Source organism: Anomalospiza imberbis, unplaced genomic scaffold, assembly GCF_031753505.1.
Source record: "Anomalospiza imberbis isolate Cuckoo-Finch-1a 21T00152 unplaced genomic scaffold, ASM3175350v1 scaffold_98, whole genome shotgun sequence".
NCBI lineage: Eukaryota > Metazoa > Chordata > Aves > Passeriformes > Viduidae > Anomalospiza > Anomalospiza imberbis.
This window is the reverse complement of record NW_027100601.1, coordinates 330,159-342,017: the sequence shown is the minus strand read 5'-3', so window position 1 is coordinate 342,017 and position 11,859 is coordinate 330,159. Positions and strand designations below refer to the sequence as shown.

The 11,859-nt window shown below is 45.0% G+C and overlaps 1 protein-coding gene across 1 annotated transcript; it reads right to left on the bottom strand.

Annotated features, from left to right (window-relative positions):
• Positions 1-510: 510 nt before the first annotated feature.
• Positions 511-9,865, bottom strand: LOC137468027 (inositol 1,4,5-trisphosphate receptor-interacting protein-like 1). The gene is made up of 2 exons (XM_068179447.1): positions 9,766-9,865; positions 511-2,544 (listed from the first exon to the last, which is right to left on the bottom strand). The coding sequence occupies exons 1-2, from the start codon at positions 9,863-9,865 to the stop codon at positions 668-670; spliced, it is 1,977 nt and encodes a 658-aa protein (XP_068035548.1). The 3' UTR covers positions 511-667.
• Positions 9,866-11,859: the final 1,994 nt, after the last annotated feature.

The window sequence follows — 11,859 nt, the reverse complement described above, 5'->3', positions numbered from 1 at the left end:
GAAATGCTTGAGAGACAGCATACTTCATATATCCAACATCTCTGTTTGAAAAAAGTTTTTATTTCACATAGGGGTATAGGAAGGACATTCTCTAAATACAGAGGGTTAAATGCAAAGAATGACACATTTCAGGCAATTTGAGAAACTTATTTTCTTTTATTAATTTCTCAAACATAGATATTCAAATAGTATTTAAAAGCAGACAAGCAACTACAGTAGGGTATTTCTCTACACTAAGGGTAACTTTGCAGAATAGTTATACACTGACAAGACTAAAGGGCATCTGGAAGGAATGCTAAGAAACTAGTCTAATTAAAGCTACAGCTCATTAAATGACTACACTAAGTCCCTAACAGACTAGGTTGCTGTCTTCGAGATATTTCAAGCAACCTCCATCAACTTCACAGTTCTTCTGTGAGGATGTGCAGGTGGAGTCAGTTTCTGCCTCATAGACTTTGGCAACAGCACCGTCGTAACTGGAAGGTGAAGGGCAAGGCCACTCAGAGACGTGTCTGCACAACGAATCCATGTGCTGCAGCATCTTCCTTCCGCAGGAGCAGGAAAGCAGCTTCAGGATTGCCAGTGACAAATGCAACAATTACGCAGCGTTCACGTGGCTGCCATCGGGTGTGACCCCCCCAGCACAGCTCTGTGCAGGGAACTCCTCTCAGTGGCTGGAGAGCAGCATCCGGAGGCGAAATCGCAGCCGACCATAAGCTTTCAGCGCCTCTAGGTGGGCAGCAGGATCTCGGGCCAGGTGCTCAAAGAGGTTGAGTGGCTGAAGCCTTCGCATTGCTGGCGGCAAGCTGATCTCTGCAGGAAGCCTCCCGTTGCCGAGCACAAAGTGCTCCAGGTGTTTCAAGTGCAGGCAGTGGCGCAGGTACGCCATGACGTCCCACAGCCGCTGTGCAAATTCCCTCCTGTGCCACCGGGACAGCGGTACGGTGGTCAGCACGTGCATGACCACAGTCTTCCAGGTAGAGCTGGAAAAACCTGTGCCCCTCAGGATGCAGGTGAAGACCTGCAGGCATTTCAGGTGCAAGCTCTGGCACGGCATCTGCCTGGCGATGTGCTGGAAGAATTTTGCCTCTGCCACAGCATATGTCTCAGGCCACGCTGTGCTTGCGATGATGTTGGCCTCGGCGGGCTGACTGCTCACAAAGATGCTGGAGTTGCCTTTCTGGGCCTCTGTGGGATGGCTGACCACAAAGATGTCAGAGTCCCCTTGGCGCACCCCAAAGAGCATCTCCACCGTCAGGCTCTTCTTGCCTTTGCTCAGCTGGAATTGGCAGGACCGGCTGCAGGGCTGAAACACCAAGTGCCATGAGTATGACTGAGGCACGTGCAGCCACGAGCATCTCACCAACTGGTAGAACCAGCGGGAGGTTTTCTCCACATCCAGGTAGGAGCCGGTGCAGAGTGTGTCTAGGAGGCTGCGCTTCTGCTCCCGCCACAGCTCCTCCTGCGAGTGGTGCAGGAAGCACAACAGCTTCTCGCCCAGCCGCTCCCTCTCGCACAAGCACGCAAGCTCCACATGGACGCTGAAGGTCCTTGTTGCCATCTGCCCTGCACTGTTCAGCTCTAGGTGGAAGACGTGCCCTGGCGGGGGATTCAGTGGGACCAGCACGTGGTACACACCATCCCACCCACGGGGACTCCAGCCCTCAAAGGCACTGCCCACCCCGATGGCTTCTTGAGGCACCGGGTAGAAGCTATTGCTCACGCTGTCCACAAAGACACGCGTGAAGCTCTCCATCAGCTCAGCTACCACTGAGCAACCTCTCTCCAGGTCCTCCACAGGCCACTGTATGCCATCCACTAAAAGGATGCCTTGCTCATTCCCAGCATCCTGAGTGTCTTCTCTGTCTTCGGGTCCACCATTGCCGCTCTCTTCCTTGCCACCATCACTGCCAACTTTTTCACTGGCAGCCACGTTACCTTCTTTGTCTTCTTTTCTATCCTTGTTCTTGTTTCCCTCCACGTTCACATCCCCCTGTTCTTCAACCTTGTTTCTATCATTGCCATCTTCTTCTGTAACATCCTTGTTTTCTTTCTCAGGTCCAGCAAAACCATTATGGGCACTTTCATTCCCGCATTTATTACTATCTTCCTGCTCAGTCACATCTCTGCTTCTCTGTTCACTGGCATCACTGCTTTCCTGCACCTTCACATCCATGTATTTTTCCTGTCCATCTATGTTGTCTTCACCTTCATTTACGTCATTTTTGTCGCCCACCTTTATAGTCACACTATTGTTTTTTTCTTCATTTCCATCTCCTTCTTCTTCCTTTCCAGTGTCCTTGTCTTGCTCCACCCACACATCCTTGTGTTCTCCTTCATTTGCTTCATCTAGGTCTTCTTTATTTCCAACAACATGGCCAGGTTCTTCTTCATTTTTGTCACCACGACTGTCTCCTGGCACATCCCCATCACTCCGTCCCTCATCTTTCTTTAAATCATGTCCATTGTCTCTGTGAACATCGCTGTCTTCCTTCACCTTCACATCGTCATTGCCTTCAATGGCATCATCACTGTCTCCTTCATCTACAGCCACAGGACTGCCTCCTCTGTCATTTTCAGTGCTGCTGTCATCTGCCTCCACAGTCACATCAGTGTTTTCTCCACCTTCCTCTGGATCAGTGCTGTCTTCTTTCTGTTCTGTTCCTTTCTCATCTCCCAGTGTCTTGCAGGAGCTCTGGTCCTTGCTGCTGCTGCTGTTGTCACAGCTCCTTCTCCTGCAGCTAAACCACAGGCCCAAGAAGAGCAGGACGCCAGCAAGAACCCAGACCGGCCACTGCTGCAGGGCACCAAAGAGCACGGCTCCCCAGCCCTCGTCCTGCTGCTCCAGGGGCCCCCGCTCCAGCTCCTGCAGCAGCTGAGCCATCTCACGGTCCAGCAGCTCCTGACGCTCCTTCATTCGCTGGTGCGTGGCCTCATCCAGCCCATCCCCAGCCGGCTGGGGGTACTGGATCAGGCTTTGCACGAGCACGAAGAGCAGTGACAGTAAAGCCATGGTCTGCAGGAGGACACACAGAAGGGGTTCAGTGGGGCCGGAATGGAGACGGACAATGAGGGGCAGGAGCAGCAGGGATGTGGCGGCAGGAAGGAGAGGGCCCCCGGCAGCTGGCAAGGCCTGCACCGCTGCCCCAGCAAGCAGCGCGCCCTCAGCGAGGCGCTCCCGCCGGGGCTGGGCCCTGGATGCGGGGGCAGCCCCAGGTACCGGCGCTTCTCCCCCAGCCCTCCTCCAGCCCCCAGCCCCGTCTCCTCACTGCTGTGCACTCACCGCTTGCCCAGGCTCTACTGGGGCAGCGGCACCCGCTGGGGCCTTTTCTAGCTGCCCCCATTGTGACACGGCGCCTGCGATGTCACAGAACCCAGAGCGCGGCACAGGCCAGCCCCGCCCGCCGTCCCCAGCCCGGTCAGGGAACTCATCGTGGCCCTGGGCACCCCGAGCCCCAACAGACACCAAGTGCAGATCCATCCCTCGGGAACCTGGGAACACCAGAGCTTCCCTTGACAGAGCAGGCACAAGCACCCTCACACACAACCCTTGTCAAATTCAAATCTGGGTGACATGACCCATGGATGTTCTCAGTGTACAAGTGTAGGCTTTTATTTAATACTGGTGGGGGACATTTTTTATTAGTAGTATTTATACTTATTACTTTGGGGTAGGATGTCATGTAAGCTAATGCTCTGTTACAGATTTAGTGAGATTTCTTTCTTTCTGGAAGAAATCCAGGCTGCTTGGATGATGCACAGGAAGAGTTAATACCATCCTAAAAAGGCCAAATAATTTAATTACAAAATGTTATGCCTTCAGTAACCTCTTAGCTCTCAAACTCTGTGGTTCAACACTGTGCAAAATTCTGGTATAGCCAGGATTTTGTTCAGAAAGCAGAATTTCTGTGTTTTCAAATTTGTGCAAAGATGTACCTCTGTCACTCCCACCATCTTCAAAATTGTCTCCCTTAAACAGTCTTAGCCAATCTCTTTGACTGATAAAGGAACTTCTGTCTCTTTCTGCTATCTCTTTGTGTATTTATCTCCAAAGGACTGTGAGTACAGGAGAGATTATACTCCTCGACCTTTCTTTGGGGAACTCATCTCTAAATGGAACTGCAGAAATGGGGAGGGAGGAAAGGGAAACAGGATGTGACTTGAGTACCTGCATCGTGACCACAGATGGTCACTGCTAGACAGACACTGACGTCAGGCTGATCACGCTCTCCCCTTGGTGTGTAGCAGAATAATGTTGGGATGGCTAAAACTGCTCTGAATTGGATTTGCTTAACAGATGTCATTAGTAAAAGTATTCCAATAAAGAGTTTTAAACTCTCTTCCGAGCTGATGCCACTTATCATGTATCTTCCCCGCATTCTTCTAGGGAAGCTGTTTTTGATGTTGTCCCTTCCTTCTTTTTACAAGGGAGCAAAAATTATTTGCCAAGTATCACTCTTCCAGATTTGTTTCCTCTCATTTTCCAAGATTTAATAAACTCAGCAGAATAGTTCCGTATTTTTTGAACACAATTCTTCTATTACCCAACTGAGGCCCTTCTGTGACCATGAAAACACAAAAACTGTTGTGAGCTACAGTTTACACTTAAGAGGTTGATATGGGTCAGTTCTCCCAGGTTATTCTTAGTTCATCTGCTATGTAAACTGTTGATGTCAGTGACTGGAAGCTGCTCTCCAGGACATTATATATATGATAATTATATGACAGAAAATGCAACATATAGTTGGATCTGACCTTCAAGTTCACTAGCTTAAAAAAAGAAAAAAAGTCTTTAAGAAATTTGCTGGTTTTTCTATTTATAAATGCCTTCACATTTATATTTAGTTTATGCACATACGAGAGCCTTTCCTTGCATGGACAGCAGTGCCCATCCATCATCAATCTCGGGTATATTATAAGTCTCAATGATAACTGCCTCCAGAAAGCACTTTTGAGACAAAACAGGCAAATTCTTTTGCGTAACTATACAGTCTTCCAGTAGTAGGATCTTCACTCTCACATAAACACTTCATGTTTTTCCGTAAAGGAATCTGAGATAGATTTTTCTGACAGATAACAAACCACCAAAAATTAATTAAATAACAAACAAGAGGAAAACACCATTTCTTCACTCAACACACTTTCCTTGTTTTTCATAAGCATTCAGATTTACAGCTGCTGATGCTACCACAGGAGCAGGGCTTTGTCTGGTTTTGCTTCCTCTTCCAGCAGAGCAAGCACAGCTGCAAAATGCAAATGTTTTTTTTTTTCCTGAGACGGCAATCAATCTCCTGGTTTGGCTATAGTCTACTTTTCCCTATAAAGTAGAACCTAGAGATACACTCAGAAAATATGTATGGAAGTACCTCTCAATTAATTAAAAAATATTATTACCCAGAAGATAGAGACACAACTGTCTACACTGTATGAATTGAACTTATATGAATTAGGACACAGAGTCTTCCATTCTTTAGTAACAAAACTGATGCTGTCCTGAAAATGACATTAATGAATGAGACTGGTATATGAAAACCTTCTGCATCTGCTCTAGACGTTGGAATGAGCATGTTAAATGATGCAGCAGACAAGGAGGATGCACTTCTTAGGGAAGCTGAATGTCACTTCTGTGCTTAAGGAGTTCTGCAGTTTGGATGAAGGTCACAGGCTATGTCCAGGTGCACGAAAATGAATGATAAATACACACAGTTCTCTTAGACTGAAAGCAGAGCTAGACAAAGAGTATGAAAATAAGGAATAATTCATCCCCTGGTTTTCTAAAGATGTCAGTCTTCTATTAGAAGACAGTTTGTTAGCTCCTCCATGTATTAAAGCTGTAACATAATAATAGAAGCACCTCAAAGTTGTAGAAGTATCTAAGATGCATAGATTAAGTAAGGTCTATGCAGAGCGAGCACCCTAAAAACATCACAAGAGCAAGCAGTGACAATTTCTGGGATAGTAATGACATGAATCAGTATCTAAAAGTTAAGTATAAGTGAAGAAGAGAATTTTTCAACTAATGGATCAGGGAAAATGTGGGAACAAAGGATATGTGATTAAAGATCACAGTGTATTATATAAACAGAGGTGGAGAATATATGACTTTGATTCTGTATTACAACATATTTCAATTGAGTTGTGTGTAGCTTTAGTTTTATACATGCACAATTTTTTAGAACACATTTTTAGAGTATGGCATGCAATAAAGGAAATGCATTGTATTGCATTGATCCCCACATGACTCGCTGGAATATCTTAACATTTCCAGCACAGATTCCCACTTCTGAAGATGAAAACCCAGAGAAGATGAAAACCTGTAACTGCCATTAAGAGAAGGTCTAAAATTTTAATTGCTATCTGAACACAAAGGAGCTGTGACATGCTGTGGTTTCTTGAAGCACTCCTGCAGTTACAGACACATCTTTAACTACCCCACCCTCTCCCTCTTCCCCATCCACCACTGACTGATGCAGCTGGGAGATTCAGTAACTGTGGAGCAAAATCTTGCTTACTTTCAGCTCTCCTGCCCCAGCAAATGCTCAGCTCTTCTGGGAAGATGGATCTATGCCATAAACACACTGCACCTGGAAGAGAATGAAAACTTCCCTTCAAACACACACATGTGACCAGGTTTCCGGAACTGCCTGATGTTGCCAGTTTTCGTCTGTTTCCCACAAAGAAGGGAAAGAACCTTGTATTTTCCTCCTCATGATATTTCAAGTCTTAATTCCAAAGAACAGAGATGCCAGGGCTTGTCAGTGACATGACTAACAATCTTATGAGAACTGGCAAGACAGCTCATTTCTCCTACATCTTACAGAAACCTTGGAATTATTTTGTCTGAAACACTTGGGGGAAGGAAGATGGACTTAATTCTGACAACTTTATTGAATATTCAGTACATCTGACATCCTGATATCAACAACAAAAATATGGTTTAATTATGATAAGCCATACTGGTATCATTTACAATACGTAAGTGTGAAAAAACTGCAATGAATTTTTTCTTGATCCATGTGGAAAAATACACACCTTCCACCCCCCCAAAAGGGTAAGACAAGGCACAATAAATTCTCGTAATTCTCTTTCTTCTGGTTTTTGAGTTCCATCACAGCTCTCCAAATTAAGATTTATGTCCTATTTTGCATCTGTATCTGTTGTTGCTTTCCCCCCTACAGGGATATAGGTGGATAAGTTTGGACAGGAAACGGTATCCCTCAAGCCAAACTGAAAGGTTTATAAAGTTGCTAATAAAAGTTTGGGTCAGGGCCTAAATATCAATCATCTGCTCATTGTCTTTTTAAACGAGCTCAGGCATTTTCCCAAACACTCCCAGCAGGTCTCTGCCACTATTCTAAACTAAGATTTCAGACATTTCTTTTTTTCCTGTGTTGACCTCAGTATTTTTTTTCTCCCCCTCTCTACCTGCCAGATGCATCCATCAGGATTTTGCCAAAGGCTATCTGCTTTTGAAGTTGAGAGGAATTCACTAATCGTGAGTGTCAAATCCACAATAAATGCCATTGCCATATGGTATGTGCTGCTTTTGGGAATTATCTCAAAAGGCCTAGCTGTGAGAAGGCTGGCTGTATGTTAGGAGGGTTTTACTGCTAACTTTCATAACTCATGTCAGGTTTTCAGTTTCGGTATTCATTGGCTTCAGTGAGTGCAACTGTTTCCTGAATTTATGAAAATGTTGTCAAGATCCCTTGATCTTGCTTCCTCCGTCTCTCTCACACAAACACATCCAAACACATCTCTACACAGTGGAATAGCATGCACAGTGGCATGCAAATCTAGCAAAAGAGAAGCTTGTAAATAAATAGCATGTCATTCTGCTTACTCATTAAATTCCTCTGGGTGTTAAACTCATGACAAACGTATCATAAGCCCCGATGAAGGGTTTACAGCCTGTCCCATCACACCATCCTGAGTGCAATTCTGCCATGCATAGGAAGACATAAGTTTGAAAAACAGAGCAGAAATAGCTCCCGTAAGGGCAGGGTGCTGACATAGATGAAACATAACTAACTGGAGAGCATTTGTTTTAGCTGAAGAAGACAGCATCAGTGTCACATCTCTGTGCCTGTGGAGGTGTAATCTACATTCAAAGCAACAAGAAATCTATCTCCTTTAAAAAATTGTCCATTAATACATAAATGTGTCTGTGTTGAAACTCCTCAGATACCATTCCCAACAAGAACTACACACAAGACTAAGAAATTCCACAGAGAAACACGATTTGGTGATCCAAAGAGGCAAGGAGAAAGAAAACCACATATGTGGAGTTTAACATACCAACGTAGTGATAGGAAAAAAATTACAAAAATAATTGTCAGTCCCCTTGAAACACTTGAGGCAGCACTCTCAACCTTCTCTGATGCTCTGGGAAGATGTGAATGTCCTCCATGTCTCACATCATCCCCACCAGCCACATGGAAATATCTCCAATGCTGCTCGGAGTGTTTCAAGTATAACTCCCCTCGAATTTATGTAGTCTGTTAACATCCTCTTGGAGCAAACAGAAATAATAGTTTAAAAAGACAGCTCTATTTCAGAAACATGTGCCTCTACACGACAAAAAAAACCCCAGAATTTAATACCGTCCCTCAGCACCGAGACCCCGTGACCCCCCAGACCCCCACCGAGGGCCGAAGACCTCTGCGGGCCGTCAAAGAACCCGCCCAAAAGCGGCCGGCCGCTTGCCGCCGGCGGTGCGGCGGGGCAGGGCGGGCCGAGTCGCATCGGGGGCCAGCGGCTGCTGCTGATTTCCGCCGCACGTACGTGCTTCTCTTCCCCGCTGGCCCCGCTGAGATGCTGTTTTGCAGGGGAGGGTTTGTAGGGTCCTGGGCGAGGGGCGGTGGGGAGGCCGTTTCGACAGTTCGGCGTGCCAGCAGGCCGAGCACAGGGCACGGGCTGCCCGTCAGCTTGGTCTGGGAGTGCTCTGGATACTAAAGGAAACGAAATAAAATTTGCCAAGAAAATTTCTTTTCCGGACAAGTTTCTTGTTCCAAGCAAATAGAAGAGCCATTCCTTCAAGAGAAGAGAAAAGAAAAAGGGGGGGGAATAAAACCCAAAAACCCAAAACCAAACCAAATCAAACCAAAGCACAAAATCAAAACAAAATGAAAAAAATAACCCAAAGCAAAACAAAAAACCCAAACCAAAACCTGTCGGGATCTGTGATATGTAGATGCTCCCAAGATTGTAGAAAGTCTCTGTCTTTCAGCCCCGCTGCCAAAGAAGGAGTCGTAATTCTTCTGTGCTGGTTTTCAAGGTTGTTTATTTCTTCTTCTCTAAAATATTTTCTTTCTGACCTGCAGCAGGTCTGTCTTGCAGGACAGTGTGTGGGGCTCTGCCCCTCAGTGGGATGTTACAAACATTATATACCAAAAACTACGTGTGCTATATTTACAATAATGAGCCAATACCTATCACCCATGTTGAACAGTGTGTCCCCAGCCTAAACCCATAGAAAAATGCCAACACCACAGTGAAACATGGAGGGCATGAAGAAGAAGAAAAAGGACAAGGCACGCCCAGTTTCCTTCATCTTGCCCCCTTGCCCCCTTTGAACCCCTTATCTAGAATGCTAAAATTCTACTTTTGCACCCGTGCCACACTAATTACTACTTAAATCAAACAGTCAGAGCTTGTAATTCATCCTGAAAGATTGAAAAATTGTTTGCATGGACAGAGAACAGAGACAGTGTCTCTTGGGGCTCTGTACAGGGGGGTTCCGGACCCCCTGCCAGGGTCCCAGACCTTCCAGGGCAGCCAGAGGGCTGCCCTGGATTCCCACATCTCCCCCTCCTTCTTGGACCAAGAACACTTCTTTGACAGCTCTGTCCGTGGTCTGCCGCATGCGCTAAAGCATGCACGGCACAAGCATCAGAAGAATTACAATACCCTGTAAAGATATACAACTGTTTTCAAAATTTCCTTCTACAACTGTGAAAGGTTAAACAAATTGAACACAGCATCCATCTAAGATTTAGTTTCCCTCCAGGTGTGTTTTCTCTCATGATACCTCTTCACATTTATCACTCTTGTGTCCATGTGCCCACAAGAGATGTTCAATTGCTGCTTTGTTCTCATTTCACACTCCTAGCTAACAAATCATTCAATGCAAAAGAAACGGCATGGGCATCTTTACTCTGCCCACAACCTCTTTTGATCCAGCTGTGCCAAGGCTCTTTTTGATGCCACCTGCTGTGAAAGCAGAACCATCCCAGTTTTCCGAGCCTTTTTTCCATGTGTTAACATTATCATTGTCACAATCTGGATCACTTCACTCATTCGATTTTTTCCTTCTTGCTCTTTTATCAAAGTCATGCTGCATGTTAACAAAAGATTTGCCAATGCTGCATGGACTGTCCCTGATATCTGTAGGGATAGCAAATCAAACTGTCTTCTTACAAATGAAAAAGATCTCTCGTGGCAATTATTTTGAAACCTGGTTGGATGGTTTGTTCGACATCTTAGTGTAGATACACCAAGATGATGCTTCTTTGCAAATTCAGTGGTTTGGAGTGACTTCTATGATTTTATCTTTGTTTTGTGCCACTCCGAAAAGCCGAAATATTATATAAAAATTAATTTTTGCCACAACTTTCCAGTTCTCAAGGCTCATAAGGAGCAGCAGCAAGAAACCCCATCCAAACACCACCTCCATTCTCCAAATTGCAAAATTGTTGGAGGGATATCTTTTGGAATCAGCCATTTGTTCCCTGTTTCAAACATGTTGAAAAGGGCTTTTCTGGCCTTGAGTGTTTCAGACTGATAGTGTCAACCCTGATGTGTTGCCCCGAGTTTTCCAAACATTTCCCTTGGTTGAAACATGAACAAAACCACCCCATTGCCCAAGGCAATCAGTGAGAAGATGAGGCACAAGTATAACACTTGATCAAACTGCAAGCCTCATTCCCCATGGGAATCTGGAATGCAACACCATCATCTCCCTTTCCTGAAATGGAAAGACGACAACTCAAGTCCCAAAAGAAACCCAAGTCCCAGAGTCCACTTTTTGCATGTAGAACGAAGAGATGTCCACTGTCTTGACACCTGCTCACGTCTGCGTGCTGACTTCTCTGCTTCTGGAGTCAGGATCTGCTCTCCTCTGAACTCAACAAGATCTCACGCGTACTTTCAACCCCTGTGAAAACACAAACACAATTCTTTCCCAAAGTTATTAATTTGAGTGGTTTTTTCAATTTGATCTGTCCAGTGTCTGGAACTCTCCTCACGTTTCACTCGATGATCAGTGAAGTGCGCTTTACAAAAGAATTATTTCAAAAGATTAAAATACACAACATCTCCAACCTCATTCCAGCCTTATTTCAGGCACTTCTTCACCTTTCTCTCCTCCTTTTTTTTTTTTTTTTAAACAGGAAGGTTGAAAAATATAAAACATAATATAAAATAAGACAAAATACCTCAATGATAAAATGCATAAAACTTATCAAAACTGACAAAAAAATCAAGAAGATTCAAAAGAAAGAGATTCTAAATAACATATATAAAATTGAACAGAGCATAATCATTAGAAACATTGTGCCAGCACTTCAGAGTCTGCAAACAGCTGCAGCATTTGTTTCCAGTGAAAATCCTCGGCATCCTTTCCCGGGCAAGGCTGACAAGTTTCACCTCAAAGCTGCCTCAGCTGTTCCATCTGTAGGATCGAATTGGTAGGTCAAAATGACCTGCATATTATTCATTTTTTGTGCAGAAACCTCTGGATTTTGCTGGCAAACTCATCTGTCCAAGTTAAAATCAGAGCCTGGCCAGGGCCCAAACTTTAAACTGGAGTGATGTCCCCTAACATATTATCTAAAACCAAGCTTGTACCAACAACACATA

Coding starts and splice junctions, on each gene's coding strand:
- LOC137468027 (XM_068179447.1), bottom strand. CDS start 9,865: ATGCGGCAGACCACGGACAGAGCTGTCAAAGAAGTGTTCTTGGTCCAA. Junction 2,545..9,765: donor CCCTCTGGCTGCCCTGGAAG/GTCTGGGACCCT, acceptor CTGTGGCTGTAG/ATGAAGGAGACAGTGATGAT.